This window comes from Phytophthora cinnamomi (assembly GCF_018691715.1).
Source record: "Phytophthora cinnamomi strain GKB4 chromosome Unknown Contig21, whole genome shotgun sequence".
Classification (NCBI taxonomy): domain Eukaryota; phylum Oomycota; class Peronosporomycetes; order Peronosporales; family Peronosporaceae; genus Phytophthora; species Phytophthora cinnamomi.
The window spans coordinates 904,055-930,644 of NW_027150954.1; the positions used below are offsets into that span (position 1 = coordinate 904,055).

Here is a 26,590-nt window from a genome sequence, read left to right on the forward strand (position 1 = left end):
ATTGCTAGGAGCAGTCTCAGTGACTCGTATCTCGCAACTGGGGAGAAGATCTCATTGTAGTCTACCCCTTGAATTTGTGTATTTCCTCTCACTACTAAGCGCACTTTAAATCGCTCAACCGTCCCGTCGGGGTTGTACTTTACATCAAATACCCATTGCACCCTAGTAACTTGCGTCCTTTCTGTAATTTCACAAGTTCCCAAGTACCATTCCCAATTAATGCTGGGTATTCAACCTGAAGTCCTGCCTCCCACTGTTTGGCGTATGGTCCTCGTGGAGCCTCTTTGAGTGGCCTCGGAACCGGTATAACTTTAATATTTCGTGTAGCAGTGTTGATGGCTACTATGTAGTGTTTGAGCCGAGCATTTGGCTTGCGTTTGGGGCGGGGCCTCGGAATCGAGGAAATTACCTCATGTTACTTGTTGTTCGTCGGCGTGGCGGAACCACCTTTCCGCGTGTCAATGCCATGGAAATCGCTAGCGGTGGAGTCATTAATTATATCGTCTGGGGCAACGATCGCCACCTCTCCAGATCGACTCTGTGGGCGCTTCAAAATCGTGGTTGGTAACTTGTACAGTGAACGATCCACGACCCGTCCGTGCACAACTTCTAGATCTAGGGTGGCGCCATCTGCGTTGGTAGTTGCCTGGTAGGCCAAGTTCTGCCACTCAGCGTAACGTCGCGACCCGACCGAGATATATCCAGGTATGCGGGGTATGCGATCCCCAGTTAGCCATATGGTGATCCTTGTATCTCGCTGGAGCACTAGCTTGCGGTCACTCACATTAACTATTTGCAGGTAGCAAATCTTACCGGGATCAGCAGCGACAGTAGGCACCCAGCGATCTCCACGAGTGACCCATAGTTTCTGGCGATCCGACAGCACGGTATGTAGCTTCACCTCTGTTGATCCACCAACATCGCTCTTGCAGTGTCTACCCAAGGTCACTTGCTCCACTTTGTCTCCATACAGAGGGCGTCGTCCAGCGAGTTGAATTCGGACTTCATCTGGCAGACAAATCGATCCATCCACCAAATCGAGACGGATAGCGGCCGGTACCATGAAGTCCATGCCTAAGATCAGGTTTTGGCCGCCGGTCGGGGGACCCACCCAAGCATCGAAGAAGTTAACTGACGATCCAGCAAGCGTGATCTTGAGACGGGTACGTCCTTCCGCCATGTACGGCGATTTTCCCACTCCCTCACATTCTAATGCTTGACTATTGTCCACGTAGCACCCCATCTTACGAACAAAGGCGGCATCTAGAAGAGACACCTCGGCACCACTGTCAAACAACAAAGTCGTTTTCTCATTGTTGATCTTCCCCATAGCTTTGGCCTGCTTGAACTTCTTGTCAGGCACATGGTATTTCCAATATCCTCGTGATTCTCCGTGCGCGATATCCAGCGCCATTTTCACGCTTGATCTGGAGTATTCATCGATCTTGTGAAGGCTTGCCATCGCAGTAGTAAATTTCCCGTGAAGTTCACATGTATTGTCGATCACCTCGTTTACCGTCGCTTCGGACTGCCTCTCGACATATGCATAGATGCAGAACTTAGAACGCTCGGCTCGTACCGGATTCCAACCCGGCGAGCGTCCTAGTTTAACATCTTCTCCGCCGACTCCGGCAACATTCCCCCGTGTTTGGTAGGATTATACCATTGACGGATCAAGTTGTAAAAATCTTCCATTCGGCATTCGCCGGCTTCGTGAATCCCACCACACGCCTTGCATACGAATAGGCATCGATCTGGTGGATGACCTCTCTTTCCACACTTGTTACAGGTCAGTCGTTTCCAACATCCAAGATCGTCATGTTTCCTTGACCCACAATGCGAACACCGCTGAGCGGCGTCCCCTCGTCCATCGATCTAATGTTCTGTTCCGTCCAGCGATCTTGCATTAATGGATCTTGGGCTTGGTTACGTAGACGTTGATCTTGTGATCTTTCTTGTTGCGTAGTCGCCGCCAGATATACTCGGTGCAAGTTCTCGTCCGCCGATTCACCTGATTCTTCGTCAGAGTTGCTGCTGTCAGTGGGTACGTGGATCGCTCGTACCGCCCGCGTACCAGCGGCTGCAGCAGCGGTCTTCTGGTGGGGCTTGATCGATCCATACACGGTCTTACTCTGCCTGGCTTTCGCGCGCTGGCGAGATCGCAAGACTTCTTCCAGCGTGTCAGCGTCAGGGATTCGCAGCAGGGCTAACTGGTTGGCCAGATCGCGGTCGTCGAGCGTTTCGAAAAAATGCTGGACGTGCTCGCGCCTGACATCAGGCGAACCATCCTTGACTTGTAGACGAGCACGAAGGTCAGCGACATTAAGGCGGTGCAGGTACTCCAGGGGTGACTCATCGGATCGCTTTCGGGCATGATAGTATTGCCGTGCTACCGAGACTCCTCGACCACAATATTGGATTTGAATGCTTTGATGTAGATCCTTCCACGAGCTACGGGTAGTGCGGCTCAGCTGGCTGTACCAGTTTCGTGCTGGCACCGTGAGAAGATCTCCGATCACCAGGCACTTTTCTTCATCTGCTGCTTGGTCGCGGACGAATGCAGATTTTACCTTGCTTATCCAAGATCGGGCTCGATCTTCATCGCCGTCTTTCCCAGAAATCCCTTCAGTTCGGACATCGCTGACACTCGAATACGTGGTGTGGACAGTGTCTGTCCGCTTGTAGTGATCGTCGCAGTAGCGACCGCCGCTCGGGCTGGTTGGCCGAGATCAAGGTCGTCTGGGTCGTATTCCCCGTACGAGGCGAGTTGGTATGGTGACCCAACCGACTCCATTTCGACATCTTGATCCGCTGTCGATCTTGACTTCGGCTGCCCGTGGGACACACGCTGTTCTTTCAGGAACCTTGCCATTGCTGCCTGGAAAAACGACTCCAGCTTCTCTGACGAGTGACGATCTGAATTTGTCGATGCCTTCCTGAGAGTTCTATTGGAAGTAGGCGTCGTTCGGTCTGCACGGCCAGCTAGATCTCGTAACATGACTGCATCAGAAGGCCCTAGTGTCATGCGCGGCGAGTCTTCCGAACTGTCTGACTTGATATCCTCGGTAAGGCGATGACGTTGCGGTCCGATCCCCGGGTGTAACCGGGGTCGATCTTGCCGGCGTCAGCGCTAACTCGGTTGTAATCTGCTTTGACCGGGCCGATTGCTCCTGCAGTCGCTTTGCCTCACCCACTAGAGGTGTCAGCAGTGTGAACAGGCTCTGCACTGTGTGTTCGATCTCGCTGAGTTCCAGATCGAATAGATCTTCCGCTGCGAATGACCCGGCAACTGTGTTCCAGCTTCTTTTTGGAGATGCATCAGTGCCTTAGCTGCCGTAAGCTTGTTCGATCCAGGCACTGGTAGCGACATGGATCCTCGGAGCTCGCCAAGAATCTTCGGTCGAAGGACACGCATCACGGTGTCCTGGATTAAGAAGCCATGTAGTCCCTTCTTGTAGTACGCAACCGCCAACTGATCTTCGGACACGATCGACGTGAGATCACCACGATCTTCTGTTTCCGAGTCTGGTGCCTTGAACTTTTTCCGCGAGGACTTTGGTCTTGCGGTCTTCTTCTTTGCTGTCGATTTCGCACTAGGTGGTTGGGTGGAAGATCGTGCTCCGGCTTTTGCCGGTGGACTTTCGTCCGGCAGGTCTAGATGTGAATCTAGACCCGCAGGGGTCCCCGAGGGGAGGTTGAGGTTTGTCTTCGAGGTCCGTACCGGAACCTTCCTCTGTTCCGTCGGTAGACCTCCTCCCAAAACTCTGCCGCTCCGCGGATCGATCTTGATTCAGCGGTGTCGTCGGTGATCCGATCTCCGTCGACACCTCATTCCCTTGTCCAAATTCGCCTTGCGCATCCTCTTGAGGGGACTCACGGTGAAATCCCGTGGCACCCAAAGATCCGGGCACGCGCACCATTGTGGCGAAGTGGCTCCGTGAAATTTGCAGATCACAGGGTTCCACTTGCACACGGCGCCCGAACTGCCGACTAACGGAGGGGGTACTCCGATCTTCCGTGAAGTTGCTGATCCTCACCTTGTGTACCTGTCGGTGGGCTGGATCGCTCTTCGGGTGATCTCGGAAGACGCGCTTGCGGTCGAGACTTGGACTGTCTGGCGGACAGCGGGAACTTGTGGCAGCAGCGGGGATACTTCTACGCGCTGCGCCGGTATAGGTTCGAGTCGTTGGTCTTAGGTTACCTGGATCGAGACTCGTAGGCCAATGTTGATCTTGGCCTGGGGTTGCCTTGTGGTCGGTGTGTGACCTTGTCTTGCCTTTCCGTGCTTGCGCTTCCTCTAGCGGTGGGTTGAAACGAGGGTTGACGGACGCTGGGCCAAGCAATCCTGGCGTCCGGGGTGATTCGATCTTGGTGGCGTCGCTGACTTGGCGGAACGTCGGGTGGGCCAAAGTATATCCCGTGCCCGGTAGCGCGAAGGCGAAGACCACTTGTGATGAAGAAGTAAAAATCAACTCTGTTAATGTGTTACCATGTCCTAGTACTGGCCCTGCTTGTTCTCCTACACCACTAATCCTGGCGCGCTATTACTGGCTCCTTGGACCTCGCTGACTCTCTCTATGGCGTTTGCGTCATCAGTGGGACTGAGATTCGGTGTCTGTCTTCAAGATCAGCGTCATCCCTGTAGAGATCGATATCGTCGATCCTGATCGAATATGCCACGTATTGGCTTCCGGCTTCCGTGGCACCTCTCTTGTGACATTGACTCTTCCGAGGTAGTACATCCCGTGCCCTTGATTGATGGGTTGAGATCGCGGTATAATTTAATTCTCCGCTCCACCACACACATATCTCATTGAGTGTGTCCTCACTGACTTCAATATTTGCTGGTGGAAAGGACCTCATGATCAAACTGACCGTGGATGTGACATCAAACCTCACATCGTGGGCAGTGAGGTACCTGTTTCCCTTGATATCCAGCGGCCTATATCCTTTGTAGTTATCCGACGGTCCCGAGTTTGCAATCAGTGGCCCTATCACTTAATTTTTTATTTGCTCTTTTTGTCTTTGGTACATGAGCACAGCATTTGCTACCCCCAATTCGCAATGCTAGTCCCTTCGGTTTCTTCCCATATAGAACTTCATAGGGCGTTGTGCCTTTGAGTCGGGCTGCTGGCACTCTATTGGCCACTACAGTCATATACATTAAGGCCTCTGGCCACCACTGGCTTGCCATTCCAGAACCGGCAAGTGCACATCGAACATTGCCCATAATGGTTTGGTGTGCCCTTTCAGCGGACCCATTCTCTTCTTGGGACTCCACATTGGTCTCTGAAATAGCAATCCGTTCTTAGAGCAGTATTTCTCTACTACATTGTTTACAAAATCAGCACCTCCGTCGTTCTGATCTTTTGTACTTTGTATGGGAATTGCCTTTCCAGTTGGGTAATGAGAGTTGTTAATTTTGCTCCCACCTCTTTGAGTGATTTCATCACAAATTACCATTGGTATACGGTGGCATCATCTGCGACCGCCAAGGCATAGTTAAACCCTGGCGCACCATACAGCCCTTCAGGCTTCATTTTCCCAAAGAGTCCATGTGTAGAGTATGGAGCGGTTTGGTCGCCTTTTCTCCTATCATATTCCTGTATGACATTCGACGAGATTTAGCGAGTGCACATGTGTGGCAAAGAAAGCTACACTTGCCATGTATTTCCATGCTAAGCGTGGTGCCCCGTCAATTACCTCCTTCGACAATATCCTCATTAGGCGGTCTTTCCCAACGTGACTTAGTCGCAAGTGCCACTCTTTCATAGTGTTATTGATAAATGTTGAATTCATACTTTTGGCAGATAATACTTTAGTACTACCGCCCGCCCTCTTACTAGGTAAGTAGTAAACTTCATGAATTGCTACAGCAGCAAAGACGAATCGATTGGTTTTATCCAAAACATATAGGTATTTCCCATTAATGGCCTGAATATGCCGATATCCCTGAGTAGCAAGGTAATATGCACTTAGCAGGTTACTACTACACACCTTATCAAACGCAACATTCTTTATTGATATATCCCTATAGTAACACTGTGTTTTGAGTATACTAAATCTCACCGTGCCTTGCAGTGTACTCAATGAGGTACCCCGGTTCCCGTTCTTAAACGTGTGAGGTTGCCCTCGACCAAGACTACTAAACCAGTATCGATTGGGGCTTACTGCGTGTCCTGCTCCAGTATCAACAACCTACAGATCATCAGTTACCTCTAATTCCATTAACATGGACAAATACGCTCCAAAATGCTTCCTTACCTCAGCATCAATGTCCAATGGGTTGAACGCCCTGTCCTCGGCTTCATCTCCCTGACTCACAGGGACATTCTCGTCGCAAACTCATCTGCGTCCTCAATTGCTTTCGTCAGTTGTTGGTCGTAGGCGTGGGCTTCCGCCGTCGTCATCTCCGAGCCCTTTTCGCTGGTTGTTTTCTTCTTCGGTGTGGGTCCCTTCTTCACCACCATCAAACGTTTCTTCTTCGCACTCGGAGCAACCCAGATGCTCGAGCGGAACAACGCTCCACCCGGTCTCTTCGGATCGCGATCTTTCTCCATAGTCAGGCAGACCTTCTTGCGATGACCGTCCTCAAAGCAGTAGAAGCAGCTGCCAGGCTCAGCACTCGTCGCTTCAACTTGGTTGAACTTCTCCCCTGTCAATTTCTTCGCCACATTGATCATGACAGGACGCTTCTTTTCCGTAAGCATGTTGATTTCCTTATTGGAGCGATCACCACAGACGCATAGCAAGCTTATTTCGACATTCTCGATGGAAAACCATTCTGCCGTCATGCTGATGGAGCTTCCCCAAAATTCGCTGGGCAGCTGAGCCAGCACCTCCATGGACTGCCAGTGTTCCGTCACAATCTCCTTGCCGGCCAATCCCGTCATCTTCCGGTTCATGTCATTGCGGAGCTGCTTCAACTGGGCGAATAGGGTCCCCAAGTCACTCCAGTTCGAGGCGATATTCAGATCCCACTTTCGGCGTAGCTCGATTACTCCTCCAGCGTCCTTAATCCCATACGTCTTCTCCAGCAGCTTCCAGATGTCCCAGGGCCTCATGCTTGACACCGGGTTTGTAGTCCCGAGAGGAACATGTTCGTCACCGATTGGTTGAGTAGGTTCAGCATGGCCGAGTTAGCCCTAGTCCAATGCTGGCGGCGCCAACGCAACTCTTTTGCCTCTTCCCTTGTGGTGGCTTCACAGACCGTAATGATCGGTTCTTCCGGATGACCATCCAGGAAGTTGACCATCAAAACAGAGGCGAGCTTTCGTCCTTTTCCAAAAACCCGCGCTCGTAGATTTGGTCCTGTTCCTTAATGTAGGTAAGGAACTTGTCCTTCCACATGGTGTACCCCCCTTCCTTGTTGTTCCCCATGAATTTCTCTAGTCCAAGAGTTGGAGCGCCCCCATTGCGATCAGAGCTCATGGTGCGTGGAGATCTTGAGTACGTATCTGAAATGTTGGTCTAGTTACTAGGCCGTCAATTTCGAAGTGAGGGGGACTGGAGTGGCGACGCCACGCGTGCTCCTCCTCCTCTTACATCCCTCGGCAAATTGTCTGTAGTGCACACAAGTAAATGACCTGTATTTTTCCTATTGGCTATTTTAATACTATATTTACACCCAATTAGAGTGCATCATATCTTCTCATCATAACGATATCATAACACATCTGAATGTTGGGCTTCCATCGTTCAGGGCTCCGTGAGAAGATAGTGCTTCTTCCTTGGTGTAAGGCGGCAGCGCAGCCTACGAAGGGAAGCCACAGATCTCGCTTGGTGTTACCCACGGTACTGCCCTTACTAACATATTCGCCATACCTTGGTCCACGGTACTCCTTCTATTGGGTTATTTCGCGTCGGCTTCACAGCAGTCTGGCATTTTTGGCGAATCGTGGCGCGACCTGCAAACCCATACACTCGGTCTGGTTTACTAAACCAGGTTTAGCGAATTCACCTGTAAAATCGAATTAAAAAATCGTATAATAACCGATGAACCTATATGATATTGTATTATAGAACCCTACGTGAGGTACGGTTTTTCCTGTTTGACTTGACTAATATATAGGAGGCTTAATATAGAACTGTCTGGCGGTAAACGAAAGGGTTAATGGCATTGACTCCTACTACCAATGGGCACACTAGTTTTACGCAGTTAGACACGGCAAAATTTCAATAGAAAGTTCGTCAACCGAGGTGTTTTGTACAAATTTTGGCCCCAGGGAAGCTGTTGTTTGTCGCTCTCGATCGAAATGTAGAAGTGAATACTACCTCCGTTCGGAAATAGATAACCATTTTGTTTTTTTTGCGCAGCGCTCCGCCTCGTTTATTTTCCTGATAATAAAATTGTGGGAGGGCTGGAGATCTAGAGTTGACACTAAGCATGCACAGTCCAGAGAGGCGCAGGCGTTTAAATTGTGGGAGATCAAGATTTGACACTAGGCAAGGCACAGCCCAGAGAGGCGCAGGCGTTCTTGTTCCGCCGCACTACATACACAAAAATGGATCTAAGGTCTCACTACATAGTTGAGGGGCACTTGATTTGGCTTCGGGTGCTACGATAATCCCATTTGCTGCGATGGATAGCAGGGAGGCGCTCGCATTGGCGAGAGATGTTGCATCGCATGGCAATGACGTTGGAAGACTGTCCATTCGCATCAGTTTGTCCTTATGCAAATCTCCGAGCCGGTAATCATTTCCACAGTTAGACTTCATGATATGCTCCATGGGCGCTGGCAGCGGGAAGCGTGAGTCCTCCGTCCAAGCGTCGCTCTCAGCCTTCGCCTCACGCTCATCGTCAGCAACCGAGCCCTCCATCGTCGTCGGATCCCGCATCGCTTCCAGCACACGACGCGCGCCAAGTCGAGCGTGGGGCACGTAGCGCATGTACATGCGAGACACGGGGGAAATCGGTCCGGGCACGAAAGGCGGGCGCTCCTCGTCCATCCAGTAGAACTCCAGCGGCAGCCTCAGGTTCAGCTCCATCGTCTCCGTCGAATCCGTCGACTCAGGCGTTCCAGGCCTCGGCGCAGCAGCGTCAGCTCGTGGCGTCGGCGAGGTGGGGGACGAGAGTCGTCCGGGCGGTTGGCAGGGGCAGCGGGGTGGCGGTCCATTTTGCACTCTTTCTTGACTTGACCACAGCTGCTACTCGATCTCCCATCGAGTTGATTCCACGCTTCCAATGCGCTCGACAACTTGGCGGCCCACGTGGAAATACATTGGAACCCGGACGATCTCCCGACGTGTAAGCACGCCTCCTACGCTGCGAAGCAGTAGGGTTTCCTAGACGGCCTGGCGTTCACTATCCGTAATCTCCCTCATCCACCAACTTTCGAATTGAATCCGAAAGCGCGGGAGATTTAGAATTCAAACCCGATCGGTTTAGAAGGGGAATTATGTTGAGTAGGCTGAAATATGATTGGAAACGGTTATCTATTTCCGAACGGAGGTAGTATATTAGAGCTGTTAGCCTCGCTGATCCATGTCGCTCTACGTCCTTTCGCTAGAGACGTTACTGACTCCTTCGTTGGCCGTCGTCTGTTGCACTGTTTCCGCTGTTGGCGATGAGAAGCACAGAAGCGATTGAACAAACATCAATTAAGGCTGCTTTATTAACGATCCATTCATGACACTGAAGTTAGTTTCCAGGCTTCAGTCTGGAAACTTCTCTGCCTAGAAGTTGTACTTGGACTTCTTGCTCTCGAGTACGCGTCGCAGCATCCAGCCGTCGGTATCGCGGACGCTGGCGGAGGTGAGCGCGTCCATGAGGCAGGGCTTGAAGTTGTCAGGCTTGGGTTCCTGGTAAAAGTCCGGTAGTCCGAAACTGTGACCCAATTCGTGCGAAACAATCTCGAGCTCCTGGTCGTCGAGGTGCTCCAGCATGTCGTCGAGGTTCACCTGTTGGAAATTGTAGCCTCCCCAGCCGCCGCCGAGTCCCTCCGTGGGCCACAGCGAGAGGTCGAATGGCTTGCCATCACAGCCACTGGTACCACCGGGGGGTCCATCCGCCGCACGGTAGCAGTTCTCGGGGCATTGTGGGGAGCCCTTGGCGTCGAGGTCGCCGATGTAGAGCTTGCCGAGCGAATCATCCGACCACTCCAGGTCCGAAGCCTCTCTCGCAGCCCAGCCCACGATGTTGACCTTGATCTTGTTGTACGGCCAGCAGTTGTAGCCGATGAGCCAGTGGTTCCATGCTGCAAACTGACGGGCAAGCATCGGCTGGAGCTTAGCCGCGATTTCCTTGGTCAACTTCGTATTCTTGCTGTCCCAGCGGACGCAATAGTCGATGGAGCCCTTGTTGGCCACGATGTGGTCCATGACCCAGTTGTCACACGGCACCACCTCCGACTTCATGCGGTTGTCCCAAATCCACTGGAGGTCCTTCGTGCTGATGTACGCGTTCGGGTTGCCCACGACACACTCTCCAGGCTTGGACGTGATGGTTCCGAAGGGGGCGTGGACAGCGGTGGTGTTCGCCGATGCCGCCGCTGCAGTGGGCGTGGCAACCAAAGTTGTTGCCAGAACGACAGCGGAGACGCTCGAAAGAAGACTTGGGGCCATCTTGGACAAATGGAGAATGGGATGTTTGCAGGAAATTCGAAGAGAGGCCTGGGGTTGCTGCTGTTGTCTATCATAACCCTGTTGACGAATTCCATGCGAGCTGGGCTTTGCTTTCGGTCCATAAGGTGGAGGAAGATCAAGTCTCGACCGACAACCATATGAGCTGTAACATGTGTGCAGTATTACATCTCATACATGTGGTTAGCATTACATGTATTAAAATAGGAGCAAATCGGTTCACTGTTTTGCTGTTTGAACTGTACCTGGGTACATATGTTAGATACACATATTAATAACAGTGGAATGGCAGCATGGTTGGATTGGCGGACAGAATAGAGAGTCAGCAACACAACAACAGCACAAACAATAAGAAAAAGTAATTAAGTAACGCAGTAGTATTTGGACAGGGGCAGTTATCACCTCGTGAACCAACACAAACAAATAGCGACCTCACCGAGCAGAAAGGTGCGTCGTGCTAATAGACAATAGACGACACTCTTCGTTTGTGCCGCTCGTTGAGGCTTTTCGGCCAAGCAACAAGAAAATTGCGGAAGGGAACCATCCGCTTCCGAAGAATCGCAACAACAGTGACGTCATGCACAAAAACTGAACCACTCTGATGACACGGCTGTTACATAATACCTAGGTTGGTATTAAATAGTACATGTGTAGTGGATCGCGTACTATCCGTAAACTCTACCTTGAAGCCGTCCCGTAAGCCGTCCTGTAAGTCGTCTCGTAAGTCGTCTCGTAATACGAATACTATATTGCCACATGATTATAATAATTACGTGCTTCGTAATAAATTAAGAAACCAAGACGAGGAGATGGCCGCGCAGAGCGCATTGAGAATCTGAGGCCAAGAACGTGCTCAATGCCTGGATGGTTTAGCCCGAAGGTAGTGCTTTGCCCACCCGTATCGATCAAATAAGAGGAGGAAGCACTGGCACCCATCGACGCCACGCAGCTCTCAAACTAGTCCACGAACACGCGCAAGCACCTATGGCAGCCGATGTTGCGCTCGTTTGGTGTAAAGATCACTCATTAACTTCCTATATGGACGGGCCGTGTGACAAAAAACTGGTTCGCGGGCTTGAGGAGCCCGCTTGATTCGCAGTTCGATGATTTTTGCATTTGGAAGTTGAGTATTTGAATGTAGAATTAAAACCATCTCCACCCGTCGTGAGTAAATTTTGTGCTTATTATCGAATACAGCGACATGTTTAGTTTGTGCGCTCCACCGGTTTAGGTAAATTGCGAGAGATTTGCAAAATAAAATATGCGGACCGCGGATTTGAGCAAGATTATGCTCACGGTAAATCCATGAGGAACGCCGGTTTTGCGGTCAAGATTGTACAGTAGTGGCCGCCACGCACACACGCCAACGCCCCCAACGCTCTCCAATTCTAGGCACGAGGTCCGGCTGTCTGCACGCCATCGACGCGTTGACTAGCGGCACTAACCCTCCTGATGCAGCTCAGCGCTGGTGATTGTACTTGCTCCCCTGTTGGCCGTGCTTGACTCTGCAACTTGCTTCCTTGTTTGCCTTGCAACTTGCTTTGCGTCGTCTACATTGTTTCTTTTACTGCTTTCGCGCTGCTGAACAGTAAGTTGTACAATGACAAGCATGACGAGGGTATGCAACTTGTGTGCCGTAACCCCAACATTGCCCAGTGTAGCGTGAATGTAGCTGAATGTCGTTCGATGGCAAACTCGCCTGGAGCGGCAAGCACAGTTCTTACGAACTGCGAATTGGACATGCCGCCTACTACCCACCAGTTGAAGGCTGTCTGGTGGTACTGCCATTGTTAACACAGGAGCAGCAGGGCTGATGGTCGATCTTGCACCTGGTGTTGATGATCGGGATGCTGTCGATCAGGGCCGCTGGATCGAAAGTGCCCTCCTTGCCCTTGGCGCTTGTGGTATCCGTCGCCGTGGAGGTGTAGCGAAGCAGCCCCGGCTTTGCCGTGGTCTCATATGTGACGAACCTATTCACGAGAGGCCATGCGATAAAGCCATCAAGTAGTAGCTACTATAAGCTAACCAACGAGTTCAAGAGTCGTCTATCGTGAAAATGGGGGCGTCGGCCTGCAGTGGTCACGAGCACTTCGCACAGAGGGAGTGTGTGCTTTCAAGAGTATACAAAATTCTCAGTGAATGGTAGTTCACGTGTCCCTGGCCGAAGGGGACCGATTGATCAGAAATACGGGTAGATCTATTGTGGTTTGCAGATATTTTGTCGCTCGGATTTAGGACTTCGATCGATCTCTGAGATAAAATAATTCGAAGACATAAAAATGCGAGACGGTAGCAAAACGACCTCCAGGCGTAGGTAAGTCGCACCACCTCTTCCTACTAAATATAACGGGCGCATCGTTGGTTCTCAGGACACCGAGGTAACGTCGCCGACCACTGCTACTCCGGTACGGCTCTGTTGGACGTGTTTAACGGCTCGTTAGCTTCGTCTGTGAGTGCACGAGCGGCTCCTTCAACACTGGGCTTTCCGCTTCTCTGTGGCGCGAGCAGCTCCCCGCCATGTAAGACCACATGTTGATGTTACGCTACCATTTTACATTAGGAAAAGCGTTTCGTATGAACCGCTGTAGCTACTCTAAATAAAATGTAGAGTGGGCTTTCACGTACTTTCGAACACGGGTAACCACGGCACTCGGCCAACGCGACGAGCGGTTAGTTCGATTCCTTCATCAACCACACCATCGGTCAAAAACAACTTGTACCAATGTTGCAGTGTTCGCACGTTAGGCCAAAATATATCGCTAACACCCTGCATACAGATTCCATACACATGCATAAGAAAAACAGCTCGCCAACGGTAGTCGAGAGAGTACATGCTGCACTTGAAGGTTTTCGGAACCTGCGGTGCTTCGACACATCTGCGGCGCGATCTGCCGACCACTCGTCAAGTGTCCAGATGTAAGTGTCCAACTTCATATTATATATATATATATAAAACACGGCATTATAATCCGTACACAGCCATCGCGATTTAAAATAAATCGGCCCGAATTGCCGGCAATTCGACCACAGATAGCGTAAATCGAGATCGATATCGAGGCTGGTGAAAATAACTTGGTCGAGTTAGTGGCCATCTGTTTTTATATCGGGCGCCAGATATTATAACTCGGGCAAAACACTAGGTGAAAACGACAAACGCATTGCAAAGCATAATAAGACTCAGTATATTTATAGGTGTGTATATTATATATTTGGTCTGCATAGAAGTCCGAAGCTCCCTAAAGTTTGTCCTATACGAAATGTATCGGTTGGCTCTGAAGTCGATTGGGTCACTACTCAGGGGGTGACCTTCCCTGAATAGTGTCAGGGTTTCTATTTCATATAACCCCTTACATCCTCCCCCACTTAGATTCGATCATATCGACCAATCAGAGCGAGGGGACGGTGGCGACTCACATTTCACTCGAAGAGTCGAAATCCATCGACTGCGGCGCGAGCTCTTGCGCCTCGGCTCTGGGGCCCCAAAAAGCAACTGGTGCAACGGGGTTACACGCACAAGTGGCTACAAGCCACTTGTGAATTTAACATATATTGTGCCTTTCAGCCCTTTTGGCAAATCGAGCTTCTAAAAGTGCCTCCTTCGCACAGATGGTTAGGTTTCTAAAGCATTTTTATGGTGTGCGCAACAGCAATTTATTCATTGTGGTTACATTTTTATCCAATCAGATCGTACACCCAACTCCTACCAAACTCCTACGAAAGTGCTTACGAAGGTACCTCCGACTTGAAAAAGTCCGAATGGCTGAGATTTACCCAGCCATCGAGCACTTAGCAACTGGAGCAGAGTTTAGAATGACCTACTCGATAGACTTGCGTTGGAGGGGCATGCTAATGTATGTGTACTCTGTTGACAACGCAACTGTAGCTAGTGTTTTAGGAGTATCTGTTCGTAGTTTAAGTCGCTGGTATACAAGGTTTCGCGCTACCAGAAACGTTTTGAAGAACCAGCCACGTGCCAATGTGGTGTAGCGGGATCAGCAAAATCTGCGAGATTGCTAGATCCAACTTCCCAACAGCGCCCGGACACCGACTAACGGAGGGGGTACTCCGATGATCCGTGATCAGTGCTGAACTCCTCACCTTGTGTACCCGTCGGTAGGGCTGGATCTTGCTCCTCTGGTAACTTTTGAAGAGTCCAAGTGTTGAAGTAGGAACGTCTTGGCGAGACGCGGGGATCGGGTGGAGCAGCGCGGAAATCTTCACTCTGCTCGCGGTTCTTGGTCCAGATCAAGTGGTTCCCGACTTGGATCTGGCGGCCTGGATCTGGATCCGGCCGAGTGGTTGCCTTGTGGTGTGTTGTAGGCCCTTGTTGCGACTTGGTAGGTCGCCCTTTGTCGTACTATAGCGGGATCAGGGTAGTTGAGAATCAAGGATCACCCGGCTAAGTAGTTAACTCCGGGTGATCTGGGATCATCACTTGTAGGGAGTTCACTAGGAAGGTTGATCTGGCCAATGTATTATCCAGATTATTCAACCAACACTAGATCTGCTACCCAGTACCTTGCTGCTTCTTGGTGGGCCAATATCGATCCCGATTCCAAGCGAAGGCGAAGGCACTTGCGTAGTCCAAGGCAAATTTGACTCTTTGGGGGGTGAGGGCCGCTTGCTGGCGCTTGGTAGTCTTGGGGTGCGTGTGGAGCCAAATCCAATATCCACAGCGTACGTCGAGCGGGGTCAATATGTGTTTCCCCGCCGCGAGTAGACCACTTGAGCACTTCCAGGCAAATTCGACTCTGATTTATGGTTATGTCCAATCCTATCCCAAAATCCTATCACCCAATCCGAACTATCTTCCCATCTGTACCTGCCGGCTCTACGGACCACCTCTACCTTCACTGCATCGTCGCTTGTTCCCTCCGTTGAGCTGTAGCCACCAGATCACCCACTGAGTCCCAGATCCGTCAGATCCCCAGATCCGCTGATCTCCGAAGTGCCTTGATCTGGGTCGGTCTGCGTTGATCTGGGGGTCCCTGTGCTGTTGCAACCTCCTTTCCTCGCTTTCCTCGTCTTAGCCGTCTACCAGAGGCTTGGATCCGCCCGGACGTACGGGATCCGGATCCAGATCCACATGGATACATGTGGTCTGGATCCACCTCTCCCAAATCCGCTTGATTCACGCTGATCCTCGCTGGTCTTGAGTCCTTGGGTCGTCACAAACTCTTTTCTCCACTTCGCTTGCCATTGCCACCTCTCAGAGGCCCAGATCCGCCTGGGTACAGGTGACCCGGGTCTGGATCCACATGGGTACATGTGATCTGGATCCAACTACTTCCGACAGTACGGATCTGGCCCTCTGCCGTATGTAGACGTCTTGTGTGTCATCTTGTAGTATTTCCAGTAGTCTCCCTTTGACGCCACACACATCTGACAGCCTCGATCCACCCACATCACCAGATCCCCTCGATCTGGTTTCTCGGGTGTCACTTCCGCGGTATAGTGACTCCGTCAAGATCCATCTTTTTGCCGATTGCTCCCAATCACCCCTTTCCCGGAAACGCTTCTCCACAATCGCCTCCTGCGCGTAGTTGTTGCCGCACAACGGCATCACTGCGGGCACCTTTGATTTCTGCCCACTGGCGCGCTAGTGTTCCCCATGTCCGGCCCCGACCGAAAGTCGTCTGGCCAGCGCCCGGATCCAAGCGCTCCGCGTAACCGCCCGGACCTGGATCCACCCATTCTGACTGCTCCGACCGGCGCCACGCCTGAAGAACTCCGTTGCTTGAACCGGGCCCTCTCTACTCGTTCGGTCCAGCTCGTCGCGGATCTCCGAGCAGCTACGGCGGCCCGCGACACGGCCGAGCGTCAGCGGACCCAGATCTCTCGAACGCTGCTTTAGCAGACTCACGAACTGCGCGAGTTGGAACGCCTTTACAAGAATCAAGGTGAGGAACTCCAACGTCTCCACTCTGAGGTCTCCGGCCTCAGTTCCGCCAGCAGCGACGTGAGTGGGGACCATGCCCAGCAGGTCGCGAGCCTGCAAAGCCAGATCACGCAGCAAACTGCAGAGATCTAAGATCTGGGACGTCGGGTCGCTCGGTTTACGCAGGAGCGAGATCGACTTCGCGACAACAATGACCATCTCGCGAGTGAGGTAGAGTTGGCTGGCGCCGAGATCCATAATCTCCACGAGGAGCAGAGGTCGCTGGACAGGCAGATCGACCACGCCCAAGATGCGCGTGAATTAGCTGAGAGTGTCACGATCCGAGCGCAGGAGGCCCTCTACCACGCTGAGGACGCCCTAGATGAGCGAGATCGGGCGGCCCGCGTTGCTTCCGCCCCAGATCAACTGGTGCAGGAGCGAGTTCGCCTCATCCAAGAGCGGGATCGGGCCCAAGCTGCATCCACCGAGGCTGACCGTCGCTTGGGGATCACCCGCGACGAGCTGCAAGGCATCCGGGTGCTCCTCCTGCAGACACAGGCCGATCTCAACACCGCTCGATCCACCCAAGCTGCAGCCACTGCGGATCTGATAAGTACCGTGGAGGATCAGGACAACGCTATACTGGACGCAGATCGCGCACGATCTGAGCTCGAGGATCTCCGTACGTTCCTCCGTCTTGGCTTGAAACTCCTTGGCCGTGAACTGACGCATATCTGCCGCACAGGGGCGAGTTTGGACACTGCTGAGCGGACTGTGGGTCTGCTTGAGAGCCAGATCCATCAGATCCGGGAGCAACATGAACGCCTTCAGCTGGATCATGACACTCTACAGCGGAATCGCAATGCTCTCCGCTTGGAGCATGACGTTGCTCTCCAACGTCTGGCGATCGTGGTCACTGCAGTAGGTACACGACCTCTCCCCTCTGACGAATTGGGAGATCCGGCGGCTTTGCTCCGTACACTTCGAGAGCTTCCTCATCCCCAAGGAGATCGCCAGAGCGCCGGCGAGGTCCCAGATCAGCCTGTCCCACAGCATCTTCCCGCTGAAACAGCCAAGCGCCCAGATCAGGAAGAGAAGCGTCCCAAGCGAAGTGGTGAGATCGCCGATCCGGAGCCCTCGATACGTGCTCGCCGTGACTCCATTGCGGGGAATCGCGATTCAGCACGTCCAGGCGAGCGCCCACTCCGATCCGTGCCTAACCAGGGGGCCAAGCGTTCCGACGTCGAGATGGCTAAAGATCAATCAGGATCGGAGCCAGCGCACCACCCGGATCAGGACGATCTGGCTGAAGAAGGCCAAATCGACGATGACGGCGGCTTCGTAGAGGACGACGAGGACGGACCCGGAGAAGATCACGGCCACCCGGCGGCCGAAGAGGCTGACGACGAGAACGAGGAGGAGGAAGGCGAGGATTCCAGCGGCACTGGCGGCACCAACGATGATGAAGAAGAGGATGAAGAAACCGCCCAGATCACCAACGAGTTGCTCGAAGCCCAGACTCTGCAGGCGATGGCTCAATCCCGATCCGCCGAGCGTCGTCGCCAGCACGCGTCTCCCCGGCGTGGACCTGTGATCGGTGGATCCGGTGGATCCCCAGATGATGATCCCGACGATGACGAGGTTTCTGGTACCAACCCGGATCCGGATCCGCGAGGGCCAAACCCAGCCCCGGCTAATCGGCGTCGTCCCGCCCGTAATCCACTAGCACCCGTCGCTCCATTCGGATCTGAGGCGCAATGTATCCCTGGACGAGCGCAACCTCGGATCTTAATCCAGGCGGACGTAGATCCCTGGATCTCAGAGGAGCTCGATAACAAGACCCTCGCTGCAATGCGGATCCAGGCGCTGTTCCCTGTCCTGACGATTCAGCTGGGCTGGATCTTCCCTTATTTCGAGTTGGCAGAAGATAGGCCTCAAGTCGCCGACACCGACTTCTGCTGGGAGCTGATCACGGAGAACAACGTACGAGCTCTACTAGCCACGCGCCCCTGGGAAGTTCTTGAGAACTCAGATGGCGCGATCTCGTTTGAGACGGATATTGGTGGTCGGCTTGGACTCGCGATCCGGCAATACCAGAGTTACGAAAAGGCAAATCGGCAAGCCTACTGGGAATCCACGCACTCTTTCCCGATCTTACCGGCATCGGCGAAGGCTTATCCCTGGCTGACAGTGTATCACAAGGAGCGCAACAATCGCAGATCGCACGCTGGGAACCGCTGGAAAGGGTTTCTGCAGGTCTTGATAGTGGTCATGCAGGAGGGGTGGTGTGATTTGGACATCCTGTTGGATTCCTTCTTCCTCCACTTCCCCCGCCGCCACGAGTCCGTGATCTGGTATCCGGGATACGAATCTCGTCAAGCCAATATCAAGAACCGTCGTCTCAACCGCCCCGAGCCCACAGATCTGTTGGAGGCTCTTGACGAGTGTAACGGTGCTGACTCGTGGCGCAACCACGACCGCGACAGCCCTCAAGATCACCCAGCACGCCAGATCGCGCGCCTCACCGACAAGTTCTTCGGTGTCCACACTGCTGACGCTGAGTAGGGGGCGGACCCTTCCGAGTCGCCTCGGATCTTGGCCGGATCCACTACCCGATCGTTGAAGTCTCCCCTGTCTAGGCCAGATCCAGCTTGCATGTCTTATTTCTTTCACCAATACTGCTTTTGCCATATCGACATGTTCCAGCCTCGTCTAGCGATCTTCAGATCGGTCATTCGCCGTCTTGGTTACCCAGCTTGCGCTGCTTCACATTGTCTTCACCTCAGATCCGGATCCACCTCATTCCGACATATTCCAATTCGCTTCGGATCCGGATCCACCTGATCCAGCTCCACTTCAGATCCGGGGTCACGTGATCTATCCCTCCTTGCATCGGATCCACGCAGTGCGGGCAGCGAAAGACCTGAATAAGCTTGATCCGGATCCACTCATCCCAGATCCGTTTGACCGAGATCCATATGCGCCAGATCCACCTTATCTTCGGCGTCTCGGCTTCGAGTTGTCTTGAGTGATCTGGGACCTTAGGCGAGCATTATCAACGTACCAGTCTTCAGTTTGCCAATATCTGACGCACACAACGCCAGATCTCCACATGCAATATACATCACCCATCCCATTAATCTGCAGCCACCCTGCAGATCCTTCTTCCAACACACCGCTGGAGTGACCAACTCACTCCAGCTGACCCCTGTCTCACTACTCCTCGTGAGACTGCATCACGCCAAACCGGTTCCGATTTGCCCGATGCCGCAAGAAATCGTGGAGTATCGCACCGCAACTGAGGTCTGTTTCATCGGTCCATGTCGGTTCGTCGTACCCTCTCCAATGCACCAAGAATTCCCTGTAGATCCGGCCATAACGAGTTCGTTTTCCTGTCCTCATGTCTGTAATCCTCTCCACCTCGTATTCGCCCTCGTCCAGATCTTGGATCCAGCTATCTTCAGGCAGCAGGGCTTCATCGAAATCAAGACGATCTGTATCCTCGACTGTCAGCCGGATCTGGGGGCGATCTGGGAATGTCATCACCAGCTTGAGCTTGGAGACATGCACCACCGGGAAGAGGCGGTACTCTGTACCTGCCAACTCGATCCGAGCTGCATATTCGCCGATCTTCTCCGCCACACGGAATGGGCCGTGCCACAGGTGCGCCAACTTCCGAGCATACCCTTCTTTGACGCGATCCAGGTATAACCAGACACGGGATCCGACCTCGATCTGGTGCGGGTGCACTCCTTCGTTATGATGGTCTGCCCGATCCGAGATCGCCTCTCGCAACTTCTCATTGACTTGCTCTCGTGCCTGTCGGTAATAGCGCTGGATCTGGTATCTCCACCTCCGAGGATCTCGATCCTGACGTCGAGTGCTGCCTAACGGGATCGTCGCCTCCAAGGTGGATCTAGGATCCCACCCATGTACCAGGTAGAACGGGGTTTCCCCCCGGATCCGATCCTGAGCAGTGTTGATCGCGAAGGTAAGCCGTTGTGCGTAATCATCCCAATCACGTTGATCCAGATCCTGCACGTACATCTTGAGTGCCCTGGTCGTTGTTTGCACCATGCGTTCGGCTGTGCCGTTGGCCTGGGGGCGGTAAGCCATAGTGGCACGCTGTCGTTGTCCTAAGATCCGGTTGAACGATCTGAAGAAGTCGGACATAAACCCTGGCTCACGGTCGTGTCGGATCACTTCGCTGGCGCCGAATCGCCTGAACACGCACTCCTCGTATGACTCCGCGATCGTTTGTGCCGTTCTCGAGGCGCTAGCTTTGGCGATCACATACCCAGTGAACAGATCCACCCAGATCAGCAGCTCCGTGTTACCTTTGTAGGACTTGGGCAACGACGGGATGTGATCCATGACTATGATCTGGAACGGGTAGGTTGCCTGGATGTTACCGGGTGACTCACCCTGGATCCGGGGTCGTCCCTTGCCCGTCTCGCAGTCCACACACTCTCCGACATATTGCTGCACGCTCCGATAGAGACCTCTCCAGTGGAAGTGATCTCGGATCTTCTGATACGTGCGTCCGATCCCTTGGTGGCCACCTTCCAGACTCGCGTGATAGTGATGCAGAACATCCTGTTGGAGTGTCTCCGGAATCACCAGTCGCATCAGTCCATCTCGATCCGCCTCCGATCTCCTCGTAGGATGGCAGTAGAACGACAGATCACTCAGATCCACTTCGTAATCCATGCTAATATTGCCATAGGATCTGGCCTCATCCTGCGTCAGATCTTGCGCCGCCCCGACCAAATACTTCTTCAGCCCGGCGATCCACGCCTCCTCGTCCTGAGCTTGCCGGATCCGATCGATCCTCAGCTCTCTCACTACATCTTCTTGTAGGACGGTAGGTGTGGATCTGGATCTAGCCTTCGATCTGGTGGTTGCTGGCGAAACTCGAGCGACCGAGTCGGCCTCCTCCTTCCTAACCATCAGTATCTCGTGCAGTCGATTCAATGTGACCAGATCCTGCAGATCCGTCTCATCGTCGACCAGGATCCCGCCTTGTCGTTGGAGTGCGGCGCTCGCTAGACTATCAGCGCTACCGTTCCAGTCGCGCTTGACGTGTACCAGCTCGTGATCGGGCCAGATCTGCAGCCGATCTAGGGCTTTTTGCCTTAGCAGTGTGAGCCCTGGTGCTTTGCAGTCGATCTCACCTCTCACTTGGCGGATCACCAGGTTTGAGTCGCCACAGATCACTAGCCTGCGCCGATCTTCTCCCTCGAGTAGGTCCATACACAGCAGGAGGCCGTGGCACTCGGCTTCGTTGACAGTCAACCCTTCAGCATAGCCGGATCTAGCTTTTACCACACTCCACTCGGGCAGCTTCCATAGGATCGCGCTGTAAGCGCCTCCACCACGTTTGACGCGGGCGGATCCGTCGAAGCTGACCACAAAAAGCTCTTCATCTAGCCGTACAGTCGGGATCGGTACTTGGATCTGGCGCCTGGGTTCCTTCTTCGGCGCAATCGCTATCAAGGCCTGATCCACTTGTGATCTGGGTGTGATGCTGGCGGCGATCGCCCCCAGGATCTCGTCTTCGCCCTTGGTACACTTGACGATCTCTAGCGTCCACGGAGAGAGCAGGACGGCCCACTGTCCTAGGCGTCCTTGTAACCCCGGTGATCTGAAGAGCCACGCCAGTGTGGAGTACCTGGTCAGGACTTTGATCGGGCGGCCCACCAACATATTATAACCCAGATCCAGGATCCGCAGCAACGCTAACACCTCCTTCTCGACAATCCCATAATTGAGTTCATTGGACTTCAGCGTGCGGCTTACGAAGGTAACCGGATAGTGGATCCCATCATGTTCCTGCATCAGGGCTGCCGAGATCGCCCAATCATTTGCATACACCACCACTACTGGTTGTAGACCAGAGTTGAAGTGGCGCAGGATCGGAGTCGAGGCGACCTTGCTCTTCAGCTTAGCAAACGCCCGGTGAGCTCGGATCCAGCGGGGGTCGATCTCGCCCAGACCACCCAGGCCCAGATCGCCTGTCTTCAGACTATGAGAGCTCGGATCGGGTATCTCCGGATTACGTGCTTCCAGATCCGGTATCACTAGATCAGGATATCCCGATGCTTGGAGCTCCAGCGCTGATCTGGGGACTTCGCCTCCGTGTAGAGTCGACGCAACGCCGCTGGGGTGCAGATCACTTGTTGTGAGGTCTCACCAATCGTGGATCCAAGATCACCAGATCCCAGATCCTGACTCGGTGATCCGATGTGATCTGGGGCGGGCTGATCCAGGTGTGCCTTGATCTGGGCCCGAGCTTCCGCCTTTGACATCGTGGCGAAGTCCACCTCTCGCAGCTCATACAAGATCGCAGCGTAAATTGCATAATCCTCGATAAACCGACTGTAATAATTTAAGCTTCCGAGGAACGCCTGCATTGATCTGAGTGATCCCGGGAACGGCAAGTCCACCAAGGCAGATAGATCCTTGGGATTCGCCTCCAGGCCTGAGTTGGATACCTTATGGCCAAGATATTCCACCTTGGCTTTGCCCCAGAAGCTCTTCACCACGCTAATCGAGATATTCCATTCGTCACACCCCTCCAGCAGTTCGTCGACCCGTACACACAAATGATCCCACGATCTGGCGGTCACCAAGATGTCGTCAATATAAGATCTACGTCCCAACACCGAAGGCTTGATCGAACTCTCCCGATCACTACTTGCCGGGTGCAGATCAGCTCGATGTTCGCTAGATCTGGATCTACTCATATCAGATCCGGGCCGGCCCGATCTGGGATCACCCGATCCGAATCGGCCAGATCCGGGCTTACCAGATCCAAGTCCGTCGGACCTAGATCCACTTGATCTGGGGAAATGCTGGGTCGTACTCTCCAGATCACCACTCATCCGGCATCGACCAGCTCGAACTTCGTCAGATCCGGGTCGACCAGGCCGAACAGCTCCAGATCCAGATCCGCCCGATCCGGGCTTATCGACTTCGCTTCCGTCCAAGCCAGCTCCCGTTGATCTAGGCGGAAGACCACTTGACGTGTCCAGATCACCATGCTCCGGGGCAAAATCTGCTCGATCGTCGTCGGATCCGGATCCGCTTTTGTCAGATCGCGGAATCCGGGTGAACCCATATATCGCATTATCGAGCATCCGCTGGTAGATCTGGGGGGCGTTCTTCAAGCCAAACGGCATACGATTCCACTTGAACAGACCGAACGGGGTGATGAAGGCAGAGATCGCACGAGCCCGATCTGTCATGGTCACCACCCAAAATCCGCTTGCCATGTCAAGAGAACAGTACCAAAGTACCTTGTCCAGATCTTCGAGCAGGTCGTTGATCAGGGGCATTGGGTAGATCATCAGCCTAGTTAGACTGTTAACCAGCCGATAATCAATGCACAAACGTATATCTACGCCGTTTTTCTTGATGATCACCACAATTGGGGAGGCCCATGGCGAGATCGAGGCCTTGATGATCTGAGCTCCGAGCAACCCTTTGATCAGATCTGACAGCTTCTCGCGAAACTGAGGCGCAACCTTACGCACACACTGGGCAATGGGCCTCGCGTCGCCCACATCGATATTACAAACTACGCCACGGGCGGCGGGGGGCAACGCATTGCCTTTGCCGATCAGCAGGTGTCGGCGCTTCCAGATCAACCCGCGTAGGCGCTCGATCTCCTCTGGTGAGTTGATCTCCGGATCGCCCACTTGTATGTCCTCGATCTTCACGTCTGCCGTCCCCACCGTGACTTCAGGCAGCACCGCCATCTCGGCTTCGACGTCTTCTGCATGCAAATCGCCACTCTCATGGATGCAGACTTGCTCGTCCTCGACCAGATCCGAGCCAGCCTGATCTGCATTAAGCGGGTTAGTAGCGGCCGTCGAGCCCGGTGCTTGGTTGGCCTCCTGTCTCATTCCGCCGTGTAGATCCTTGCCCTTTCCTGCTCGGTCATCACTTGATGCGTGTGTGCCAGCTGGATCTGCGTCCTGTCCCTCATCACCATATGTCAGATTTGCAAATCCGCCCCCTGTCTCTGGGTGATTACCACCCTGATTACTCTCTGATAGGACAACGGGCTTATCCGCCTGTCCCACGCCAGCTGGATCTTCGGCACCTTGCGCGTACAGCGTCGGACCTTGATCGGTGGGCACCTCGCCTGGTCCCGTCGATGGATCTGGGGATGGCAGGTCCTCGGCGGCTTGCTGCGGGTCCTGATCTGGCCTGGGCATGTCCGCTAGCGCATGATCTTGGTCATCTGACGTCGTTGTCGCCTTCAGCGCCCAAATCCTGGGGGGTTCGCACACACTGTCTGGCACCACCTTCGGATCTGGCCGTCTTGTCGCCAGACCGCCCCGGCCACACCCACCACCGGGTGATTTGGCTTCAACTGGGGTGATCTGGGCTTGCGACGGCTCGGGGACCACCTCCCACTGCATGGCGAGCGTCGAGCACCCGGACGCCGCTGCGGTTGGGACTCCTTGTGTCTTGTCGCCCACGGCGAGGCCTGGATCACCCTGGCCTGGTCCCGTCGCGTCCTCGGTGTCGAGATCCGCGCTCTTGCAGGTCTTGGGCAGCCTCGCCGACTGTGGATCTGAAGGTTCCACGGATTGTAAGGCTTGGAGGTACAGTGTCTCAGCAGTCACCTGGGGCACATCACCCTGGACCGCCTGCGCATGTGGATCTGGTTGTGGTTTGTTCCGACAGCTCTCCAGGCCCCGCGATCTAGTTTCAACGGGCTGTGCCCGTGGCAGATCCGGCCTCCGCAGTATCGCGCGCGGCACAGGGTACTTGGGGCGGTCAACCATCGGCGGCGGCGGGGTCCGTGGGGGATCTGCCTTCGCAGGCCCGGCTTCAGTGGTGGCCTGCAGGGCGAGATTCTGCCACTCCAAGTAGCGGCGGGATCCGACGGTCACGAAGCCCTGCAGCCGCGGGATCCGGTCGCCCGCGAGCCACATGCCGATCCGCTCGTCGCGACACAGCACCAACTTCTTCTCACCGACGTTGGTGGTCTGAAGGTACTGTGTCTTGTCTGGTCCTTTGGTCACGGTCGGCACCTACAGATCTCCGCGTGTAACCAATAGCTTGTCTTGATCCGATGTCTGCAGGCGCAGCGGAAGCTCGACGGACTCTCCGGCACCCAGCTGCAGGTGTTGATCCAGCCTCACGAGCCTAGCCTTGTCATTGTAGAGCTGTCGCCTCCCACTGAGCTGGATCCGGACCTCGTCGGGCAGGCAGAGTTATCCATCGGCCAGATCCAGCCGGATCCCGACCGGGACAATGAAGTCCATGCCCAGGATAGCTTCTTGGCCAGATAGATCACCTACCCAGATGTCGAAGAAATACACCAATGATCCTGCTAAGGTAATCTTGATCCGAGTTCTTCCTTCCGTTGTGTAGGAGATTGTCACCAATTCCAACGCATTCTTGACTCTGGCTCCTGTCGATGTAGCACCCAACCTTACGAGGAAAGGCGGTGTCCACGATGGACGGTATCTCGCTCGCCCCGAAGATACACTTCTTCAGGTTCGCGTAGAGCGTATGTTTTCGCACAAGCTCAAGTAGTTTCCGGAGATGCACCCTGTGCATCTCTACGTCGGTCTTCCCGTCTACAGCCCGGCTGTGGATGAACACATCATCGAAGTAGCTCGGTGCGAAGTCGCGCACCGAGCGCAACAAGTGCGTCACGCACCTGTTGAAAGTCGCAGGGGTGTTCTTAAGCCCCTATGGCATTACTAGCCATTCCCAGAGCATGCTGCTTGGCGTGCTCACTGCCGTGAGAGGGATATCGCTCTCACGCATTAGGATTTGATAAAATCCATCTCGCAAGTCGAGAGCAGTGTAACGGTGCTCCCTGCCATCGAATCGATGATGACATCTTTTCGTGGTATCGGCGTCTGCACCGGTACTGTCGCATCGTTCAGCTTGTTGTAGGCATGAACGATGCGCCATCCGCCCTGTGGCTTTTTGACACAGAGCGTCGGAACACTGTGCGGGGACTTCGATTCCCGCACTTGTCCAGCTTTGCGACGACTTTCAAAGAAGTCGTCGATTGCTTGTATTTGCTCTCGCACTGTCGCGTGACACAGTACTTCGTGCCCGACACGAGATCAATCTCGTGCTGAATGCCCTTATCCTGCG

The 26,590-nt window shown here is 53.7% G+C and overlaps 4 protein-coding genes across 4 annotated transcripts; 1 reads left to right on the plus strand and 3 right to left on the minus strand.

Moving 5' to 3' along the window:
- Window positions 1–9,675: 9,675 nt before the first annotated feature.
- On the minus strand, window positions 9,676–10,563 carry IUM83_03596 (neutral zinc metallopeptidase, Zn-binding site; the record flags this gene model as incomplete). Its single annotated transcript, XM_067927612.1, has 1 exon — window positions 9,676–10,563. The coding sequence occupies one exon, from the start codon at window positions 10,561–10,563 to the stop codon at window positions 9,676–9,678; it is 888 nt and encodes a 295-aa protein (XP_067795229.1).
- A 7,144-nt stretch (window positions 10,564–17,707) lies between these two features.
- IUM83_03597 (uncharacterized protein) lies at window positions 17,708–19,024 on the plus strand (the record flags this gene model as incomplete). The annotated part of the gene is made up of 1 exon (XM_067927613.1): window positions 17,708–19,024. The coding sequence occupies one exon, from the start codon at window positions 17,708–17,710 to the stop codon at window positions 19,022–19,024; it is 1,317 nt and encodes a 438-aa protein (XP_067795228.1).
- A 651-nt stretch (window positions 19,025–19,675) lies between these two features.
- On the minus strand, window positions 19,676–22,297 carry IUM83_03598 (reverse transcriptase; the record flags this gene model as incomplete). Its single annotated transcript, XM_067927614.1, has 1 exon — window positions 19,676–22,297. One exon carries the CDS (start codon window positions 22,295–22,297, stop codon window positions 19,676–19,678), a length of 2,622 nt encoding a protein of 873 aa, XP_067795231.1.
- A 242-nt stretch (window positions 22,298–22,539) lies between these two features.
- Window positions 22,540–25,407, minus strand: IUM83_03599 (reverse transcriptase; the record flags this gene model as incomplete). The annotated part of the gene is made up of 1 exon (XM_067927615.1): window positions 22,540–25,407. The coding sequence occupies one exon, from the start codon at window positions 25,405–25,407 to the stop codon at window positions 22,540–22,542; it is 2,868 nt and encodes a 955-aa protein (XP_067795230.1).
- Between the last annotated feature and the right edge of the window lie 1,183 nt (window positions 25,408–26,590).